The sequence below is a fragment of the Podarcis tiliguerta genome (genome assembly GCF_965153285.1).
Source record: "Podarcis tiliguerta genome assembly, chromosome: 7".
NCBI lineage: Eukaryota > Metazoa > Chordata > Lepidosauria > Squamata > Lacertidae > Podarcis > Podarcis tiliguerta.
The window spans coordinates 86,649,537-86,673,212 of record NC_139540.1 but is presented as its reverse complement, the minus strand read 5'-3'; the positions used below and the strand labels follow the sequence as shown (position 1 = coordinate 86,673,212).

The 23,676-nt window shown below is 40.9% G+C and overlaps 1 protein-coding gene across 7 annotated transcripts in view; it reads right to left on the bottom strand.

Moving 5' to 3' along the window:
* The window catches only part of CFAP61 (cilia and flagella associated protein 61), a 119,990-nt gene that overhangs the window by 94,204 nt on the left and 2,110 nt on the right, over nt 1-23,676 (bottom strand). For 5 of the 7 annotated variants that reach the window (XR_014513125.1, XM_083448551.1, XM_083448550.1 and 2 more), the window contains exons 3-10: nt 23,443-23,593; nt 21,404-21,480; nt 20,232-20,299; nt 18,374-18,500; nt 14,641-14,773; nt 7,866-8,016; nt 4,107-4,162; nt 1,622-1,714 (exon numbers count right to left, since the gene is read on the bottom strand). Coding sequence is in view for 6 of the 7 variants with exons in the window: in XM_083448551.1 (XP_083304677.1) it covers nt 1,622-1,714; nt 4,107-4,162; nt 7,866-8,016; nt 14,641-14,773; nt 18,374-18,500; nt 20,232-20,299; nt 21,404-21,480; nt 23,443-23,593 (856 nt within the window). In the remaining variant the exon portion in view is untranslated. Of the gene's footprint in view, nt 1-1,621; nt 1,715-4,106; nt 4,163-7,865; nt 8,017-14,640; nt 14,774-18,373; nt 18,501-20,231; nt 20,300-21,403; nt 21,481-23,442; nt 23,594-23,676 lie in introns of those variants that run through there. The other 2 variants (XM_083448553.1, XM_083448555.1) reach the window with 2 other exon arrangements.

Here is a 23,676-nt window from a genome sequence, read left to right as displayed (position 1 = left end):
CTGCAGCGAGGCTCCTCACGGGGTCCCTGCCATGGAAGCATATTCACCCAGTGCTTTTCCAGCTGCACTAGCTCCCGGTAGAGTCAGATTTTGACCTTTAAAGCCCTTCACGGCCTAGGACCTTCGTACCTACGGGACCGCCTCTCCCGGTATGCCCCACAGAGGACCTTAAGGTCCATAAATAGCAACACCCTAGAGGTCCCGGGCCCTAAGGAAGTTAGATTAGCCTCAACCAGAGCCAGGGCCTTTTCAACACTGGCTCCGGCCTGATGGAACGCTCTGTCTCATGAGACCAGGGCCCTGCGGAATCTGATTTCTTTCCGCAGGGACTGTAAGACAGAGTTGTTCCGCCTGGCCTTTGTCTTAGAATCAATTTGATTCCCTCCCCCTCTTTCTTTTTTCCTTTCTCCTCCTGTGAAGAGGCTGCATCTTAATGTTTTAATTTGAATTTTAATATTGTTTTTTAAGTTGTATTTTAATCAACTTATTTTTATTATTGGTTGTTAGCCACCCTGAGCCCAGTCTTGGCTGGGGAGGGCGGGGTATAAATAAAATTTATTATTATTAGTAGTAGTAGTATTAGATACAAAATCTAAATGCAAAGCAATATGTTGCTCCAAACACAAGAGAATGCTGGGAATTGGTGTGGAGGGATGAAGGAGACAGAAGACTTAAGACAGCCAGCGGCGGAGCAAGCCGCTTGGGCACCTGGGGTGGGGGCGATCTGCCCAGGGGGCGGGGCGACTGCATGGGGGGGGGATTCGGCACAGCGGCGATCGCACCTGGGGGGATTTTGTCACACCCCCTCAGGGATGACACCTGGGGCAATCCACCCCACAGCACGCCCTTCCTACTCCCCTGAAGACAGCTGGTTGCAAAAAAAGGGGCAAGAGAGACAAGCTGACTCAGAAAAGAGAGGGAAAAAGTAGAGAGGGTGAAGAATAGTGACGCCTGTCTGAAGCGCTTGAGGCCTGGTGCCAGAACAGAGAAGCCTTAGGGATCATATTGCCTGGTATTAACCTGATGCTAAGAGAAGGTCCACTGCCAGAGGCTACGCAATAAGACCCAACCCTTGGAGAACACTCCAAACTGCAATGCCTGAGTGGGACATCAAACTTACCTGTGGTGGGATCCTGAGAGAGGAGACAGAAACTCTTACTGGCTCATTATCAACATTGCCTTTCCTGACTGACCTATTTCACTCAGCCCACAGATGACTGATTTCTCCTAGTGCTGTAATTTGGGTTATATAAATTTTCCTTCTTTTGCTGAAACACAACAATGAACAAACTAAAGTATTGTATCACCAACTGTTCTGTATCAGTTTGTGATCAAAATGGGAGTGATTTAAGTAAGCTGGTTTTGTTACTTCTAAGGTAAGCAGAACTGGGAGAAGTTAAGATGCAGAATTTTCAGCCATTTAGCTCTAGATTCCAAGCACCATCACAGCCATTCTGTACCATTCTAGTCTGAGCTACCACCAGTACTGAAGTCTCCCATATTCTGAACTAGTGATAATGACTTAAATTTTGACGTCTAGTAGCAGAGAGAACATTTTAAAAATAAAGTATCAAGATATGAATAACTAAGGCTGTAAACTATTAATTTCAATGGGCCTCACCTCGGACGTTGTACGAAGAATGCTTTCTCTTTTACTAGCATTTGCACTAGCATGTGAAGCTTGAGAAACGAAGCTCCCAATTTTGCTACCTCTCTGAAGAAATACAAATAAAAGAATACGAAATGTTTTGTTAAGCACTATGTGTACATCTCTATAGTGAAATAATCAGTATCAATGTTTTAAATAATTTCCAGAGGGACAGCCATGTTAGTCTCTTGCAGCAAAAACAATGAAGAGTCTTATGGCACCTTAAAGACTAACAAAGTCATTATGAAACTTTGGAAGCCCCACCCCATACAGCTGGTCTTTTTTAACTGATCTCCTTTAAATTTTCCTTATCGGTTTTTATTCATCCATTATCTATGCTTAATCAAGAATTCTATGTATATGTTTTAATCTACGTTTGGCTCTTGTTCCCAATTAATTTAATAATTATCTGCTTAGAGATACTGTTATGCTATTTATTTAGATGCTTTGCTTATGCTGATCTGTGACCATAATAAAGTAAATTCATTCATTCATTCATTTATTCATTATGACCCAGAAACTCCAGCAGGTGCAGAATGCCGCAGTGAGGCTCCTTACAGGGTCCTTGCCGCCGGATCACATTCAACCAGTGCTTTACCAACTGCACTGGCTCCCGGTGGAGTACAGGGTCAGGTTTAAGGTGCTGGTTTTGACCTTTAAAGCCCTACGCAGCCTAGGACCCCCATACCTATGGGTCTGCCTCTCCTGGTATGCCCCACAGAGGACCTTAAGGTCCACAAATGACAACACTTTGGAGGTCCCAAGTCACAAGGTGGTTAGATTGGTCTCAACTAGAGCCAGGGCCTTTTCAGTACTGGCCCCGACTTGGTGGAATGCTCTGTCGCAAGAGACTAGGGCCCTGCGGGACTTGACATCTTTCCGCCTAGCCTTTGGTTTGGACTCAGTCTGACCCTTATGTTTTCCCTCCCCTTACAGTTTTGATCCATGGGCTACTTTTAAAATGAGGCTGCATTTTAAATTGCATTTTAACCTGTTTTTAAATTGTTTTGTTGTTGTTTTTTTCCCCTATTATGTTTTGCTTTATTATATTTTGCTTTATTATAATTGTATAATTATAATTTTACTAGTGTTAGCTGCCCTGAGCCTGGCTCTGGCCGGGGAGGGCGGAGTATAAATAATAATAATTTTTTAAAAATATTATTTCATAATTATCATTATGATAATTATTATTATGAAACAAGCTTTCATAACAATAGAGTCCACTTCATCAGATGCTTGAAGTATTATCCTATGTGTGAATACCTGGACATGGGAGACGGGGGTTCAAATCTCCTCTTGGCCGTGACGCTCACTGGGTGACCTTGGGCCAGTCCCTGCCTCTCAGCTTAATCTACCTCACAAGCTTGTTATTGGGACTAGCTGAGGAGAGGCCTACAGACTGGATTGCTGCAATGTTCTCTATGTGGGGCTGCCCTTGAGACTGCCCTGGAAGCTGTAACTAGTGCAAAATGCAGTGGCCCCCTGCGGAAGAATATCACCATATTACACAAGAGCTAAAAGAATTGCACTGGCTGCAAATTAGCTACTGGGGCTGGTGCATAAAGCCCTATATGGCTTGTGAGCAGGTCACCTAAAAGACTGTCTCATCCCTTATACACCCAACTGATCACTGTACTTTGCAGGAGAGGGCATCTTGCAGGTACCACCCTATCTGCGGGTGCATTCCGCATACTGCAGGAACCTGGACTTTAGTGTAGTGATGCTACCTTTAGAACTCTGTCCTATTACATATACAGGACAGGAACAATTTCTGCTGTCTTTTGGACATCTGTTGAAGACTTTCAACTTTCAACAAACCCCATCCCTAGCTCCACGCCATTCCTCTTCAAGTCTGCTCCAACCCTGTGTTTGCCTGACAGAGAAAGACTTTCCCTGATCTCCCCCAGGTTTCTCAAGCTACCTTCACTGCTTTTTGGTCTACTTCAGTCTTTTTAAGGGGCCAAGGATCTTGGGAGACTCGGGCAGCTGGGTGCCTTACTCTGCACATTATCATGGAAAATATGCTTCTCTTTCTGAATCACAGAGCTAAAAGTGGGCACAAACTAGACTTACATTTATGTCCCACCTATATCAGTGAGGAAGATAAACATGCAACTAGTTCACTCTTCTGAAGTGCAAATGGACTCAAAAGTGACCGTGTTTTGATTGTACTTAGTGTATATTGTCAGTTAATTGCATGTGAACTGCCCTGAAACCTCCAGGCATAGGGTGGTGTATAAACTGAATGAATGAATGAATGAATGAATGAATGAATAATAGTTTCTGAGAATTTTATATGTTTGTATATTGTTAACAATACACTTTTTAAAAATGTGCCTTTTCATCATTCATTTCCAAACGCTGTGAGACATCACTTACACCATGTCATGTGATTTCTAAAGTCACCTTCCGTTCAATCGTTTTGTTTTCAGTCTAATGAATTCTTTGTGATATTTACCTCACTATCCATGTCTGGTGTTTCTTCTTTTTGACTTGTCACACTGGTTTCATCAGCTGGATGGAGGTGAGAAGTGAAGACAGAATAAAAAGAAGAAAATTAAGAGATTAATAATAGGATCAATAATGAAATGGAAAGCAACACTAAGTAATTTCTCTTGCAAGCTTGTGTTCTGAGTTTTTATATTCTGTGCTATACATTTATTCAGTTTTGGACTCAGGAAGGGGGAAACCGTGGCCCTCCAGATGCTGCTGGACTCCAACTCCCAGCAGCCTCAGCCAGCATGGCCCATGGCTAAGGATGATGGGAGTTGCAAGCCCAACAACATATGGAGGAGGACTGCCTCCCTAGTTGGAGGCAAGGTAACAGTACCATAAAATTTTTAGTATCCCTCATTAGATGCTGAAACAGCTGATTTTAGAGCAATGTTACCAATTTTCTAAAGACTTTTGTGACGCAACACTTTTGCATTAAAAAGTTCCTGTTGCTTTAAGCACTGAACAAAATACAAATCTATTTGCTATTCTCCTTGTTCCATCTTGCTTTCTTTATTTCTCTGCTGCCCTTGGTATATTCAAAATGGTATAATCAATTCTTCTATTATATCCATCCTTAAAACTACTTACGGCTGAGGTTCTTCTTTTCCTGTTACATGTTTGGCTCTTTTCTGCTTTCCCAAATCTGAATTTCTTTTTAAAAAGGGGATGGGGCCTAACTCACTCCTTTTCATGCATTTGAGTGTACTTTCACATTTAGTTTGGCATAATGTGAAGGATATAGTGAAACAGTGAAGATTTGGTCATTCAAGAGTACAGTAGTACCTCGGGTTAAGAACTTAATTCATTCCGGAGGTCCGTTCTTAACCTAAAACTATTCTTAACCTGAAGCACCACTTTAGCTAATGGGACCTCCTGCTGCTGCCGCGCTGCCACCAGGCGATTTCTGTTCTCATCCTGAAGCAAAGTTCTTAACCTGAAGCACTATTTCTGGGTTAGCGGAGTCTGTAACCTGAAGTGTCTGTAACCTGAAGCGTATGTAACCCGAGGTATTTACTATTTTGCATCTCCTTGACTGCCTTGACTGATATTGCAATAAATTTCTTCACTGGTTTCCCAAACGGACATCTGGGGATTAATACATGTACATTCCAGAAAGACTAATAGGACTTGAGAGTCTGTTAATTGCCTGCACAACTAAGATACTGTTATGACACATTATTCACATTTATTTATATATTGCTTTTAAACCGCCAATGCCTCAAAGCTGTGAAAATCTTAAAACAAAATACCTAATACAGATCATTTAAGTGACACAGAGAAATTACTGTATTTTTCGTCCCATAGGACACACCTAGTTTTTTTGGGGGGAAATAAAGGGGAAAAATTTTCCCTTTATTTCCCCCCCAAAACCAGGTCGGGGAACAGCGGGATGGTGGCGCCGCGCCTCCCCGCTGTCCCCCAGCTTGTGGGGCTGGCGCTGGGGAGAGGCGCGCTTCTCCCCAGCGCCAGCCTCCAAACCAGGTCGAGGAACAGCGGGATGGCAGCGCTGCGCCTCCCCGCTGTCCCCCGAGCTTGTGGGGCTGCCCGATGTCTTCCCGAAGCGCGGGGCGCTCTGCTTTCAGCGCGCCCTGCGCCCCGGGAAGCAGGCTGCTATCCACGGCCTAGGGAGCCCTGTGGGAACTCCCGCAGGGCTCCCTAGGCTGCGGATGTCTTCCCGAAGCGCCAGGCGCTCTGCTTCCAGCGCAGGGCTCCCAAGGGTTGCGCAGAGCTTCCTGAAGCCTGGAGAGCGAGAGGGGTCGGTGCGTACCGACCCCTATCGCTCTCCAGGCTTCAGCGAAAGCCTGTATTCGCCCCATAGGACGCACACACATTTCCCCTTCATTTTTGGAGGGGAAAAAGTGCGTCCTATAGGGCGAAAAATACGGTAGTAAGCAAAGCAATATGACAGCAAATTCACAACATATGAAAGCCAGAGTAAATCCTTCCCAAGGTAGAGAATTAAAGGGTATTTTCATAAACCTCATATCCTACACACTTAGGCTTCAAGAATTCAAAATCAAGTCCTATTGAATTAAATGAGGCTTATTTTCAAGTAAATGTGGTTTCAACTGCAGCCTTAGGAAACATGAACAAATAATGAAAAACACTAACAGTAAAAAAACAAGCTCACCCTACATGGCATAATTAAGGATGCTCTAACCACAACATATTCTAACTATTTTGGGTGAACAAGTAATTAGCATACTTAACTGCCAAATAATATTTTTTAATCTAATAGGGTTACATTTTATATGCAAATTAATTAGGGCTTCAGAACTTCCTTTAAACATGCTTATAATTCACCAGCATCAATTTAATTACTGCATTATTACTGTGATTTAGATATGCCAAGAATAAATATTGGAGGACCATAACCTTCATTTTAACTATATTTTTTAAAAAGTCCTTAAACAATATAATAGGAAGAGATGAATTAATACTGGAGGTGAAAATCAGCAGGTTGGCTGAAAAACTCAATTCAATGTGAAAGCTACAACAGAATAATTCATTCTCTGTTAGAAATGCTGTAACTACTAATTTCTAATTCCAGATACAGCAACAACCAAATTACTATAATTATTGTGAAAAATACCACTTACATCAAGATGGCTCAAAAATGGTTTTTTATTACATTTTCAGAGAGAAAAAATATATAATCATTTTCAAGCTAATCAGCTCAAAACCCTTTTTTATTAAAGCTGCATGAAAACATAATTATTTGTAACAGCAAACTTATGAAACAGCATTTGTCAAACCAAGTGCAAAACATAATGGTAGCATCCCCTGCTGGTGTAAAATTTTGCATGGGTTAATTTAACCACATTTCAAAGCTGCACACAATAGCGTAACCACAAAAGCAGGTATTGGAAGCTGTACATTGACTTGCAAGAGCTCAGTTAAAGCCCCTGGTGGTAATGCATTTTCCCCAGGCTCAGGCATGTCATTATCTTTCAGTTATAAGTTAACAATGTTCACACTTCAATATGCTAGAATAACTTGAGAAAATAGAAAGTTTACAATGGGTGTATTTGCCTCATTGCATGACACCGTGACTGTGCTCCAACCTGCACCACTTTAACCATGAAAAATGGATTGCGTTCAAGTAGGGTCGCCATATTTCTAGAAGTAAATTCTGGACAAAAACTTATTGAGCTCTTTTTGGGAGATGTCTGGGAAATTCCAGATGTATGGCAACCCTAGTTCAGGTGAAGATTTCTCCACAGGACAACTGGAACATACAAAGAAAAACTAAGGTCTACAGTTAGAGCAAGCTGGAATTAGAAAGAGAAAGGTCCACCTAATGGACTGAAGGAGCACAGGAAGTAGCTGCTTACTCACTGAGTTTGAATATTTCTTGCCTTGGACTTTGGTGCAGATATTAACCCATGTGACCCTCTAATGCCCATAGAAAACATTGATACCAAGTACTTCCCCTTGTTTCTCACTGGAGGCAGCGGGGGGGGGGGGGGGTAGGATTCTCTCTGTAATAACAGACTCTCACCTGGGGGCTAGGTATAGAAACCACTTTCTCAAACCTTCTGACAGACTGGGCAATTTCACCTATTTCCTTTCTCCTCTGAACAAAAAAAGAGGAAAAAATCTACTATAAAAATGAGTTCCTTATATAAATACCACCTACTTCCCTTGTCTCTCACCTGAGCGTTTAACAATATTCAAACCAATGCAGTTAATTAAACTGTACAAAGCGTTGCATTTTTACCTATGTCACTTGGCTTCCGTGGTGGCTTCAGAATGTCATCTGGGTGTGGTTTACATAGTCCGTGGAAGGGACCCAAGTCAAAACAGTCATGAAGCAACTGTATACTCACTTCAGAGCATACACTCATGAAGCCCACTGCTATGCCATCATCCTGAAACATGATAATTGAACAAATGTCAATCTTTTTAAAAAACGTATTTCAAAAGCTAAGAAGGGATACCAGTGATTTTTTCTGGGGGGGTGCAGGGGTACAGATACCCCCCTAAGCATTTTGTGGATCTAAGTTTGGCCTCATTGGGGGCAGTATTTCAATATGAGTAGGAAAATGAGAGTACCCCTAAACATTTTTTTTAGAAAAAAAAGGACTGAGGGAAGCCATTGGCCAATCTAATTCAATGTGCCCTAAAGAATGCTTTCTCATATAACACAGCTAAAGAATGTCTGGCAGAGAATATCTTAAATAGAAATATTTACAAGAAATATATATTTATTCTGGAGAAATTTTAAGAGCAAACCGAGCAATGTATTATAATGTAGAATTTGATTAGAGAAGTGTACCGTACTTTTCTCTCTATAACACGTAGATTTTTTCTCCTAAAACGTAAGTGGAAATGTCTGTGCGTGTTATTGAGCGAATGTGTGGTCCCTGGAGCCGGCTGGCCCGAGCGCAGGGGCAAAAATCAGACAAAAATCCAATTACGCGCGTCACGGAGGAGGGAGCTCCGTGAGAGAGGAAGCTGTTGCTTTCCTGCATTCTGCCTCAGGGTCTTATTGCCCACCCACTTCTGTTTCGGTTCCTGTTTGCTCAAACGGAACAAAGAGCAAGCAAATCTCCTCCCCTCCAGGCAAGCAGAGGGGAAAGGAAAGGATCGCGTCCTTCCTTCTAATTCCTCTCCGTGCTCCGGTGCTGCTGCGTCCAGGGAAGCATTTTAGGGACTCGCAGGCAGCTGGAAAACATGCAGGTGGGGGAGAGAGAGAGGGGGGGGCTGGCTTGGGTGTGTGTGGGGGGGAAAACTTTTGCCTTCCTTTCCTCCCTCCCGCTAAACCCCTCTCCTGCATTCTTAGCCACACTCCTCTCCTGCATTCTTAGCCACACTCCTCTCGTGCTCCTTGTCCCTTCTGTGTTTTTCCATCCCTCCCCACTTAAAACGTGGTTGCAAAGCATGGATCCACATGGATCCTCAGTATCTTTGCATTGAGTCATCCCAAATTCACCATCAGATCACATAGCATGTCCACGGCTACAGCCTGCACCAAAAAAATCACGCACCCACTGTTGCCTGGGGCTGCAATGGTGCAAAAACGTGGTTACAAAGCATGGATCCACATGGATTCTCAGGATCTTTGCATTGGGCCACCCCAAATTCACCATCAGATCACATAGCATGTCCATGGCTACAGCCTGCACCAAAAAAATCACGCACCCACTGTTGCCTGGGGCCACAATGGTGCAAAAACGTGGTTACAAAGCACAGATCCACAGGGATTCTCAGGATTTTTGCATTGGGCTACCCCAAACTCACCATCAGATCACATGTCTGTGGCCACAGCATGAGGCACAAAAATGATACACCCACTGTTTCATTCAGAATTTCCCCCCCTTGTTTTCCTCCTCTAAAAACAATGTGCGTGTTATGGTCAGGTGCGTGTTATAGAGCGAAAAATACGGTATTTGTTAATATGCAATGCCAAATGCAATGTGAAATACAGTGGTACCTCGGGTTAAGTACCGTATTTTTCGCCCTATAGGACACACTTTCCCCCCTCCGAAAATGAAGGGGAAATGTGTGTGCGTCCTATGGGGCGAATGCAGGCTTTCGCTGAAGCCTGGAGAGCGAGAGGGGTCGATGCGCACCGACCCCTCTCGCTCTCCAGGCTTCAGGAAGCTCTGTGCAGCCCTCGGGAGCCCGGCGTGAAGTCGCGCTGGACTCCTGAAGGCAGCACAGAGCTGCCTTGAGTCCCAGGCTTCGCGCACTCTGCGCAGCCCCGGGGGGGGGGGGCACGAAGTCGCGCCAGGCTCCCGAAGGCAGCGCAGAGCTGCCTGCAGTCGCGGGCTTCGCGTTTTAATGTGCTTGTAACTGCCACTGTGCTAACCCTGCTATGTGAGAGTAAAGAATCGCTCTTCCACACCTCTCTCCAGGATAGGAAATGCCCAAAGACCTCCTGATTGTATTATATGGACCCCTCAAAGTGGTAGAAATTGCAATCTATTTAATAACAGCTTACTGAATAGTCATTTGTCAAAACTGAAAAAGATCCCATTACAACAAAAACATGGTTAATAAGAATGTAGGAAATTAAAAAATACAAGCAAAAATAGATACTTGGATGAATCCTAAGCAGGTTTATTCAGAAGGTCTCCTTGATAAATACACTTAGGATTTTCCCAGTAAAAATTTGTATAATTAAACTTTAGAGCAAGTGTGGGGAACCATCCCTCACCTTCCTCTCCCAGGACTAATTTTCAATGGGACAATTTCCGTTGGCACTGCACCGGGGAAGAAAAAGAGTAAACTCCTCCTCTGCATTTTGTGTTTCCAATGAAAAGCAGGGCTGCCTGCCTTTACTACTGCTGCTGCTGCTGCTGCTGCTGCTGCTGCTGCTTAACTAGAGTGACTTCATGTTTAGTGCTACATCTTGTTTGGCCCTTTGTTACACACAGAAGTCATAACACCAAGGAAAATGACCCTGTCTTTTAGCATCATGCAATTGTTTGACCAACAATATTAGACAAAAATAGCTTTCCAAGTGGTTCAACTTTTCGTCTAGGTCCTAAACCAATATTTTTCTAAAGAACTGAATTGACACAGCTGGCATCAACACTTCAATAAAAATAAAAACACATATAGTTCCCCTTCCCCCTTGATCATTTGTTTGCTTAGCTGAACAAAGCTGGAGCCCTGCAGTTGCTTGGCTCCAATGTAATTTTAGGCCCAAGGCTCAGCTGAAGCTGATTAAACAATCTATCTGCCATATGTGCAGAAAGAACCCGCCAGCTTCATTCTTTGGAGGGCAAACTGACTTCTGTCTTGGCCCACGCGGCAGTGCTTTCCCAAGCTACAGCAGCAGCGATGAACCTCTGAAGGATTTTCTTGGGTTTGTACTGATAATTGCCAGACAAGGGTGCAATATTTATAAGATAAGCTTTGAACAAGTGTTTTACTCTGCTAAATGATTAATTGAAATCAAGCTGTAAGCAAGCTACACTGGTGTCTTTTAAACTAAGGAGTTTATTAAAAATACTCTGCACCACTGTTTTTCAACCTCTTGAGACTGATGAACCTTCGTTGCACTCAAAATTAAATAGGCCCATGAACTCTTAACCCTTGATCACATGGTGATGCATCTCCCTTAAAAACAGATAGATAGATAGATAGATAGATACATAATTTATGACTAAAATTGACATACCACTGGCTAGTGTTTTATTTTTGCTAGCATTTTTTCAGCTAAAGTTTCACAGCTATACTCTGCCAATTCCTTAATTCTTTACTTACTGATAATTAATTGCTGCATTGATTCAAGAGCAGCAGGCAAAGCCCTGAAGATCATTCACCAAGAGGGAAGTCCCACAGCCAGCCCTTTCCCCCTGGAAGTACTAGATCCTTAAGATGATGCAAAAGAATAAACACTTTTCCTCTAATGAACTCCATAGCAGAGTTTACAGTTACTACTGCGAAACTAAAACAAGAAACTGGCTGGCAACTGCTTTTCAATCATAAGCAGTCACTTCTGCCTAACCTTAGCAATACTAAGGTAAAGAAACCAATGTTTAATTGGATGAAGTCAGAACATGGCAGAGAGCACTAGCAAACCAATGAAATCCAAGGGCTTATAACAAACCTAGAATAATTATTCTATTACAGTACTTATTATTCTGTTGCTTGGAGACAGAACCTCCCAGTTACTTCTGATGCTATGACAAACCCCTATATTCTGATTTAGACCAACAGTGGCATCTAAAGTATCTGGGAATCTGGATTCTTACATGGAAGCCATATTTTTTGTTTTACTTCCATTCAACTTTCTTTATACTCTGCCAAAGGAAGGATGGGTTTCTACTGGCCTCAGATTACCACAAAAATGTGAAGCATCACCCTAGTGCTTTAGTCTCCTTTGGAAGCACATTAAACAACTGACCAGAGATGCTCTGTAAGGGACTAAGTGTTCTCAGACTGTGGTTTTGCTTAAATTTAAAAGTCTATGAATGTGATCTGCTGCCTTATCTTCTTCCTCCTCTTCCCCACCAAACAAACACTGACAGTTAACCTCTGGTTTTAAAAAGGCATTTCTTCAGTATTACTCACTGAAATCTTCCTCATGTGCTAGACTGCACAGTTATAAGCTAGCCCTTGTGCTCTGTTTTACAAGGATTTGTTAAAGCCTGTGTCCTTTGGAGTTTGGGAAAACTTTTTATTTTGTCTAGAAGTGGAATAGAGGAAGGGCTTAGAACAGGGATGGAGAACCTGTTGCTGGGCAACCACTCCTAGAATCCCTGACCGCTGGCCATGCAGGCTGGGGCTGATGGTTTCTTATCCCTGACTTACAAACGCTTCTCCAAACAGACAGCCTCAACCAGACTTACCCAACCTGGTGCCTTCTAGATATTTGGACCACAGCTCTCATCAGCCCCAGCCAGCTTGGAAGTTGTGGTCCAAAACATCTGGAGGAGACCATGTTGGAGAAGGCAGGCCTCGGGTTTGTCAGGCTAGGGTTCAGCCTGACAGGTAGCAGCCTGTCAGGATTATTTTTAGGGAACCTCTACAAAAAAGGGGGTCCATCCTCCCTCCATCATCAAAGATGCCACTTATTTTGTAGCTGACCTGAGCTCATAGGAAACAATGAGAAAATCCATGATTTATTTGTACCACTGCCCCTCCCACCAGGAAAAAAGACAGAAGCAAAGGCAGTTCTGTTCTCTTATTTTCTGTGAATGTTTTTGTTTTGTATGTGTAGATTTTCCAATGAAAATGCAAATATTGTTCTTTGCTATTATCCTAGTGTAACAAGTTGAAAAGGAGTTTGTGGCTCTGCATGGTTCATGTCAACTCTGCAGTGTAGTCCGCTATTAACATTGCAGGTGAAAGGTTAGGACAAATCAGAGATATACACAAGAAACTTGCAACAGAATTCAGTATTATTATACCTAAATTGGAGGTAAAGACAGCAATCAGGGAAGGAGGACTATAAAACAGATTGCAACAGAAACACTGGGGAAGGGAGTGATCAACTCTTTATCTAAAGGCAATGTTTGCAATCAAAATGCTCCCACTTTGCGCCCACAGGTATTCATTAGCAAAGCGTAAAATGAAAACTCCAAGTCAAACTGGATGCCAGGTGCTGTGTTTTTATTGTTGCGTTTATATCCAAGCTTTTTTCCCTCCAAGGAGTACATGGGATGGGTCTCCTGCTCCTCATTTAATCCCCACAATAACCCTGTGAGGTAGGTTAGGCTGAGAAGCAGTGGCTGGCTCAAGGTTACCCAGTGAGCTTCATGGCCAAATGGGGATTTGAACCCTAGTTTCCTAGGCCCTAGTTCAACACGCTAACCACTATACTAGGCTGTCTAGATATTTATAAAGTGCTGTTGAGTGAGAGATGAGATAATGTTTCTTTCCAGTTGTTAGGCAGACTCAGTAGTAAGTAACTTTTTTAATGGAGTTGTGTTTTATCAAACCTCATATTTTCTGCACTACTATCCTATAATGTAACTGTAGCAGATGATTTAAAACAGAAACGAAAGCCCACAACCAAATAGTCCACAGAAGAAAGGAATCAGTTCAGTTCAATATAAAGAAATTTGTTATTGTTTAGTCATGTCCGACTCTTCATGACCCCCTGGACCAGAGCACGCCAGGCACTCCTGTCTTCCACTGCCTCCTGCAGTTTGGTTAAACTCATGTTAGTAGCTTTGAGAACACTATCCAACCATCTTGTCCTCTGTTGTCCCCTTCTCCTTGTGCCCTCCATCTTTCCCAACATCAGGGTCTTTTCCAGGGAGTCTTCTGCATTAAATGATTCTAAACTAAAAAGTGAAAAGCCAGTAGAATCCTGGTTTTGCCAACTCCACCCTTGATACACCAGATTCTGCTAAGCTCTATCCATGATTTGCCAAGTGCCAATTAGCTTTTTCCCATGCTCTGCCCTTGACATGCCAGTTTGTGCCATTCCTCAGCCTCACATGGGAGGGGCAGGATTTTTAAAACCAGAAGTTAACAACCCCAAGTAATACCAAAGACTTATGGTATCTAAAAATATTTCAGCCTTCTCTGCTGCTATTATCTGCTGAGCACACGTCCATTTTTCTGGATGCTGTATTTCCTTGACATGTGATACAAATGTGACTAAATAAGTAAAATTTCAATACTAAATTATGAAAGATAACACTTATGACAAATCCTGGCTGGAGTTATCTATCAAAGCTATGCCAAAGATAGAATATATGTATTTAGCAAGGTGGGTTCTACCCATTGCCTCTGCTTTATTGTTCTTCTCAGGAGAGGTGAATTTCTGTGTAAATTTAAGATCAAAGACTGCTTGGATTATTTCTTTCACAGAAACAGAGGTGTATTATAAGCAACCCTGATCATCCAAACACTGCAGATCATATGCAAAAAATGAAGTGATGGCAGTGTGTCCCAACCTCCAGATGAACTGTTGTTCTCAGGTATTTGGAAATTAATCCAAGCCACCCTCCTATTGGCACATACAGTAACCATCAAAAAGGTAAAAAGCAGTAGACCAGCAGTTATTTTGTAATAAGATTATGACTCACCTCACAAACTACAGCACGATTCTCTTCATCTTGTGCTTCTATCAGTTCAGCAAGGAAGTAATCTCCATAGGTTTTTCTCAGGGTATCATTGTGGCGTGCAAAGATAGGGGTGAGATCATCATGGTCTTCCACTCTACAGATGAGATGACTTGTTTAAGAATGTCTGGAAACAATCTACATTTTACTTTGCAGAAGACAAAGTTTGCAAAAAATCATGTGGAAGATGTTCAATGTATAGAGGATCTTCTTAAAATCAGGATGAGCATTTAGAGTAGGTGACCCTGAAATATATTCCAGTTATTTGATATTTCAGTGCACTTGTGAAATGGCCCTTGCACCCAAATTCAAGTCATTCAAATGAATGCCTTCATTTGAACCAAAGCTTACCACATACCAACAAATTTCAGTTTGTGTTTCCGCACTGCAGCATGCAAAACAATAAAACAGGCATAGGCAAACTCGACCCTCCAGATGTTTTGGGACTACAACTCCCATCATCCCTAGGTAACAGGACCGGTGGTCAGGGATGATGGGAATTGTAGTATAAAAACAGCTGGAGGGCTGAGTTTGCCTATGCTTGCAATAAAACAGAGTTTCTCTGATCACGTTTAGAATGTCTCTCTCTCAAAAGTAATGAAAAAATATCAGTTATTTACCATTCTCTCTCTCTCTCTCTCTCTCTCTCTCTCTCACACACACACACACACAGAGTTCCAAGAAGGTGAACATGTTCCAAATTAGAAATTAGATACAGCAATTTCTTATCCTCTTTTTTGTCTTACATAGCAGATTATTACTGGGATTAAACGCTTAAGTAACATTTTTAATATTGAAAAATATCATATATAAAAATGGTTGGACTTCACTTGCTCATTTGTGGGAATAGCAAATATGGTCTGTAAAAGAGTCAGAGTCACCCTGGAGATCTGAAAATGAAGAAAGACTGGAGATCTAAGTGTCTAAATATGTGATGTGTTAACTTTTGTAATAGCAGACAGGATTTTAGTAAAGAGAATTCAAACGAGAAAAGAAAAGGGTGTCTTCCCTTCACAGACTTGATCAGCCTCAGATTGGTGAAATGCATTTGACTTGGCAGCTAGGAACATCTCTTTACATGGACAAGCTGTTTACAAGTAAATCTAACTTGGCTTTACAACACACACACAGCTATTGATGAATATATTTTTGATGCAGTAGCACATTCTAGAAGCTCTGTTTACAACCAAATTTATTTTAAAAGCGGCATAAAATTAAATAAGCACCTTGTACTGTATACACAAAACTATACAATCAAAGTGCTCTTGGAATCATCTGCAAAATGCCTTGGTTACTTGGAACAAACCGCTTATAGGTTGGAACAGAACACCACAGAAGTTATTTGATCATAAAAAGCAGGGGCTTTAAAAATACCGTATTGGGTGCTCGCTTTGGCAGCACATATACTAAAAATACCGTATTGGCCTGAATATAAGCCTCACCTTTCCCCCAAATTCCGACCATGAAAAGCTAAAGTGCGGCTTATATTCACGACCTTAAGGTATGCAGCGAGGAGCATGGCAAAACGGAGTCCGCCCTGTTCATAGTCCCCCATCCTCTCCCCCAAGGCCGGGAAGGGAGAGAGTGAGGAAGGGGAAAGGCCGCCAGCAACGTAGCGCGACCCCCCCCCCCAAAGTATGCAGCCAGGAGCAGTGAAGAATGGAGCGACTTATATTTGGGGGTTTTTTTCTTTCCCCCCCCCCTCCAATTTTAAAGGTGCAGCTTATATTTGGGCCAGTACAGTACATAACAAAGGAGAAGGCATGGGAATGTTGGTGATTTCTTTTCCAATCAAGATGGCACAATACCATCCTGGCACAGATTACTGTGTAATGCTATAGCACACCATTGCTGGAAAGAGGTCCTTGTTAGTTAAGGTTATACTTATTTGCACTGACTGCAGCCCAGAGGTGGGAGTTCCCTCCCTTCAGGGTCTCTTTGAGCAATGTGAGAGACACCTGGTTTGCAAGCAGAAGGTCCAAGGTTCAAACCCTGGCATATTCATGTACAACTGGGAGAGACCTCTGTGAACTTCTTGAGAGCCATTTCCAGTCAGTGTAAATAGACAGCTTTCTATGTCATTGATGACAAACTTTGTGGGGACTGATTAGCGATTCTTTTGCACTGTCGTCATCCAGCATCTCTAGAAAGGAAAGGTGAAAGGAAAGGTGACAGTAAAAGGAGAAGGGGGGTAACTGAAAGGAAGGAAAGAGTATAGAAGGGAATGAAGAGTAGCCCTCTCCTGCCACAGCCATACACCCACCCCAAATCCACCCATCAAACTGACATGCCATTAACTAGCATTTACCGTATTTTTCGCTCTATAAGACGCACCAGATCACAAGACGCACCTAGTTTTTGGAGGAAGAAAACAAGAAAAAAAAAATTCTGAATCTCAGAAGCCAGAACAGCAAGAGGGATCGCGGCGCAGTGAAAGCAGCAATCTCTCTTGCTGTTCTGGCTTCTGGGATAGCTGCACAGCCTGCATTCGCTCCATAAGCCGCACACACATTTCCCCTTACTTTTTAGGAGGGAAAAAGTGAGTCTTATAGAGCAAAAAAATACGGTAATTAAGCTGAATTTGGTAAACAAACCCAAAGCTATAGAGTGCTTTTAGACACTGTGTTAATGTTCTGATATGAAAGTACTTCTGGCCATTCATTAATCCCCTCCCTACAAAGGGATTTCTATAGCACAAGTTCTTTGTTACAAGGCTTATGATGCCCTCTACTGGTGAACTAACTATTGTGCTTGTTCCATTTTTGTACTGCTAACTCATTTATCGCTTGCTGGTATTTGAAAATAACATACAGTTCAATAAACTATTTCAGAAATCTACTAGACAATTGAACCCTTGGAAATGCTCCAAATCCTATAATGAATTTAATATAAATCTCTTCATAATTTTTTTTTTAATGATGTGCATGGGACGAATGAGAACACATGCTGAAGTTAAAGAGGTCGAGTTGCCAAAAAGATGGTAGACACACAGCGGACTGGTTCACAAGACAAACCTTGGCTTAGTTCAGTGCAGTGTGGGAACAAAAAGAACCAGTGAGGAGCAAAGCAACTGTGAGCTCCTCTTGGGGAGCCAGCAGCCTGCGTATTTGGTGCTCCCTATAAGCTGTAGGTTGGCTTACCATATCAGATGAACCAGGCCAGTATACTTCAAATGGCAGGTGGGAGTTCCTCCATACAAAAACAACCAGCCAAAAACACTAGATACTAGAATGATTCTCCCTCACACTTAGTTTTATGCATATAGAAGGGGTTTGTTTTTTTAAAAAAGTGGCAGAGCATTCAGTCATTTGCACCCTCATCTGAAGAATAAAGTGCTGGAGTTCAGACACAAAAAGATTGCTCCAGTGAGAACTAGGCCACAGGAAGTTTCAGCATTTAGAAATTGCTGGAGAACGAGAACTCTGAAATATCACTGGTTTCTTTGCTTATGTAATACAGAATTTCTTTGCAATATAAAAAATATTCCACTTCGTATTTAAACATAGGGAAATACTTCATGAATAAAACAAATAATTAGCCAACTCATAACCATATAAATTACTGACCCAACTAAATCCTGAAAAGGAACAAAAAGTATATATGAAAATGACTGACTTAGAATTTGTGAGGCTACAAATGAAGAAGGGAGTAGGAAGTTAACTATCACAAAAATCACATAATAATGCATAACTGTTACCTGGCACAGCGGACATACAGCTGGGGACAATACTGGTGCCTGTGTGACACATACAGATTACAGTCGGAATCCCACGTTGAACCTGCTATGCTCTCCATTGGTGAAAAAGCAGTTGCTAAGTCTATGCCTGAAGACAATAAAATATTCTGAAAATGATTTATGATTTGCACTAAATATCTTCAGCCACTAGTAAACATGTTTCAGTAAACAATGTTTTTGGTTACTGGTACAAATCTTGTTATTAGTTGAACATTTTTAATAAAGAGCGACATCACATACTTAAAGTGAAATAAGGGTTATGAACCAAGATAGGCTGTATGATTTGTGTTAGTTTCTCAATTTTTCCTCATTATACTTTTTTATTAATTCATTATAAAATGAATAACTACCAAGAGCTTTTGAACAAAATATGAGCTCAAACCCAAGCTAATACTTTTATATTAAATGTTGATGTCAGAGAGGACAGAAAAATTCTATAAATTTTGACTCTTGTCTTAATCAGTACACAAGTGTTTCCATATCTAGTATATGCTAGACCTACTGTTGTCATTTAATCATGGTATATTTTCCAATTGCTCTTATTATAAAATATTTTACTAGTTCATTGTTTTTCTCAACTTTTGGCAGGTATTATCCAGTACAGATCAATAAGTATTTTTTAGAGTGCATGTTCTGTCTAGATGTATAGAATGGCTTTTTACAATAATACTAAAAATATAATAAAATAGTATAATCCTATACATGCCCACTCAGAAAGAAGTCACAGGACTGAAGACTTAGAACCTGGTTGGTAATTTAGAACTAGGTTTTGCAAAGATGTAGTTAATGACTTGTTAAGTTTTCCAGTATGTTAACACTGCCAAGAACTAACAATATATATACATATAGCCCGATCCTGCATTGGAAGCTGGTGTTGTATAGGGGCGAGAGCATGAGTGCAAGTTGGGAAATGCTTGCTTAATATCTCATTTCAAAAGGGAGCCTTCATCAAGCCATTATATCTCAGCCTTGGTCTTCCTCCTGCTGTTATAAGAATTACTGAGAATATGTGAGATACTTTGGGTGGTATCCAACTGAGTCATACTGAGAGGAGACCCACTGAAATCAATGGGCTTCAGTAATTATTGACAAGTAGTTTTACATAATTGCTTATATTGGTACCAAGTAAAATATAGGATCTGGAGTTCAAGCTGAAGAACTAGGATAGTAGGACACACTATTTGCTTCCTACTTTACCAATACTGAGAGCCATCTAAGCATAGCTGTCAATGTTTCTCTTTTTAAAAGGGAAATTCCATTATTCCAAATAGGATTCCTTGCAAGAAAAGGGAAAAGTTGACAACTATGCATCTAAGGCACAGGAACATGGGTTTGCTGGCAAGCTTTCACATTACATCCAGGAGTGTTTTGGAGGAGCCCATATTACAGGACTTTTAGGGAAGTAAAATTGTAAAAATAAAAAACAATGCATAGCTGTGCACACTTATGCAGTTTGAAAGCCAACTGCAAGTTACTTGTTGATATGTATCAATTTATTTCATTTTTAAAAGATCAATTGATCCTCATATTTTTTTCCCCCACTCGGAAAAAACGGGGGGTGGTTTTATTTTTATTTTGACTAAATGAATAAAGTGGTTGGGAAAAGATTAAGTAGCCCCCTCCCCACAGCTGACCATCCCTCCCACAGATGCTGTTCCTTGGGGGTGAGAAACATGTTTGGGAAAATAACTACATTATATGCAGTTTAAGCCTTAGATGATCTGGCAAAAAAACCCCACACCTCTGCTTGAAGCACAGCTATTCAAGAGAAACCATGCCAACAGCTCCCTAAATGTTTTAGGAGCTCAACATGTCTTACCTAAATCCTCCTCACATGGTATAAAGAGAAGTATGAAATGTAGCTCTGGGATAGCTTTAAAAACAGTCCTGAATAAAAAAGAGAATTATATATAGTAATAGTTTCTGTTTTAGCTTTGAAAAACATTTATTTTGCACTCAAATATTGGTTATTGTGTTTGAAATTTCTCTGTTAAATAAGATGGGCAATAAGATATAGTAAAACAGGAAGGCATTTTTACAAAAGGAGAAGCTGTACCACATCAAATGATGAAGAAATTCCAGAGACAATTTATTTTAAGGCCAGATGAGAGCTTGCAGAAAACCAAGCTGATCTCTGGCTGAAGCAAATAAATTAAGATTAATCATTCAGGTGAAATCTGCAGGTTTCTTATTAAACTGAGGTATGAGCTATAGGAAGCATAAGAGGTATTATGTACCGTAATTCAGCCTTATCCTGATTTCAGGCCAAGGTTATCTAACTGGAGCAATGAGTTCTACCAAACACACTTTTAATATTCTATAGGAAACTGCCCCACAGCCTACTGAAAAAAGTGGTACTACTGTCACGATATCTGCTTCATCCTATTAAAGACTGAGTCAGTATTCTTGATATGGGATTAAAAGAATTAACTGCAAGATGTACTACATGATGAAGCACAGTAAACATTTATTTATTTTCATTCTAATAAATGTTTCCAAAGATAACCCAACACACGTTATTTTTCATAAAGAAGTCTGATTTTGTTCTCTATTTGGAGAATTCAGACTGTATTTTTCTTGTAATTTCTGTTCAATCTGCACAAATACTGGCTAGCTGAGCAGAAGACAAAATGAATCAAGTATCACATGATCAAGTACCACATACAAAATTCAACGTTAATTCTGTCTGTCTCTATGACACACGCACACAGCATGTGAATCAATACCTCAAAGTTTGTGCAAATACTTGGAACCAGTGGCTAATTCACACAGATCTTTTTGTCTGTCACTAGGAAGGTTGTTATGCTTGTGAGAACTAAAATAGATAATGTAGAAGTTATCTGTTTACCTAACCAAGACTCTCCTTGTGACAGTAAAACTTAAAAATAGAGACTGAAAACAGCATTGCCAGTGAATATTTGTACATACATGCTACCAGCTAAAATGGGATTTAAGCACTTTAATTATTATTCGCTATATAAATCAACTTACGTCATAATTTCATGGCAACAGTCAACTGCATATCCATCTGTTGCCACAAAAAGATGCATAAATAGTGTATTTAAAGGCTGTGAATAAAAGATACAAACAATTCAGCACAACTTCCATTCAATTAAATAAATAAATTGCAATATGGCAGCTTAGGCACTGATCTTGTAAAATATGTGTTCAAAATGCTGCAACAAAATAGTCACATAATTCGATAGCTACAGAATTAAGTCATTTAAAAAACATCTATTTAAAGCGCAATAGTATCAATTATGTTCATTAGCAGGGATAACAGTGCAATCCTATGAGTGTCTACACAGAAGTAGGCCCATTGATTCCAAAGAACTTACTCTTAAGCAAGTGAATATAGGTTTGCAGATAAATAGCTTAAATTTACAGATAAATAGCTTAAATACAGATTCAATTTCCACAGGACTGCCAGAATAATCACAGAACTCCTGATAGAGATATCCCACGGCTGAAAAAGGTTGCTGACCCCTGCTGCTATTCAGCACTGAGGACAGCTCCTACTCTAAAGAGATACTGGATTAACAGCTATGGTTAAGGTGGAGCTAGACCTTTCAGGACTAATATACTATTTCCAGGGCTGTATTATTTTTTATATTCAAAGCAGTGGCAAACATTTTCAAGAGAGAAGCTTCAGGCAAAAGTTTAACCCTTCCGTTAGCCATTGGATTCCATTCTCCAAAGCTGGGATGAACCGATGCCTAAAAATGTCAACATGGGAGGCAAACCCCTTCCCCAATGAGAGTTCCAAATGAGGAACTGCAACTGATAAGGCCCTATCTCATACCACTATGCCATGGGTCATATCAAAAGGCAGGGCTTCCCTCACTGATCTCAAAAACTTGGTTTGGCATAGGTGTCCCCCCTTTAAGTACTTGGGCCCCAAGCTTTCCAGGGCTTGTACATCAGCACCAATACCTTGAATTGGGCCCAAGAGCTCACAGATATTCATCTCCTTGACATCTGATGGGAGGATGTTCCACAGGGTGGGCACCACTACTAAGAAGGCTTCCCCACAAATAGACAAAGAAAGCTGAGTGGAGATTATACAGGTGCTGCCTATTTTGGCTTTTTGTTGTTTTTCTCTTCTTATCCTATACCTTCCTCTCTACCAACACTTTGGGAAAATTAGCTGCTAAAGGAGATATAGAAAATGCATGAAGAAAAGTTACATTCGATAGTCTCTACTTTTTCTATTTACTTCAGGGAGTCTTCCAAATTCTTTTACCATTTAGAGCCCAGCATGCACAGAGGATGGTTTTGACATGATCAGTAGAATAGATAGAGAGGATTTGAATTGGAGTGTAAAATAAGCCTCTTCTTAGATTCTATAGATCCCACCCCTTTTGGCTTATGACCAAGAAAACGTTTATTTCCACTTATCTTCAAACTGTAGTACATCTTTCCAATGAAGAGTGTGGCTATTCTCCAATATATTCAAGGAGGTATTCCACAGGAAAGAGGCACTGAATCAATGAATTTAAGCAAAATAGCCTGGTTTGCACATAATACTAAGCCAAAATATGGCTTAGCATAAATGAGCAGTACAGGTACAGAGATCAAAAACCAGACTGCCTTACTCATCCCCTGTTCTGCTGCTGTTATGATATTAGAAGTGACACATAGCATTATATGTGAATCTGGGCTTGTAGTTTATTTGGTTTTTTAGTACTTATGGTTTGCTTGGAACAAGACAAACCACAAGCTGAGATTCACACACAATGCTAAGCCAAATCATGGCTTAGCTCCACGTACTGTGGCAATAGCAGGAGCAGGAAAGGAGGGAAATGCCTGCATTTTCACTCTGTGGAGCAGCACACTTGCTCATTAATGCTCAGCAGTGGTTTGGCTTAGTGTCATGTACATTTCCACATTTACCTTCTTGAACAGGACAATTAAAATTACTGTGCTCAAGCGTGCACAGTATAAGCGGGCCTTGTCTATTCTCTACAATGACCACACACAATATGTAAAACCTTTATCATTAACATTTTGAAGGGAAAAATGTTCCTTACCGTACACTTGTTTTGAACATAATTTTGTTCTAAGTACTGTTCCCAGTTGGCTTGATCAACAACATCCCAATTGGGATAGTCCAGAAATACAGCATGAGCAACAGTTACATTCTTCTGATTAACTAAAGTCACTGCAAGATTGGCTTTTTCTCTGTAAAACAAACATTTAACTTTTGTTAATGAAAGAACTAACAGGAAATTAGATGCAGTATAAATGCTTGCAATGTTGCTACT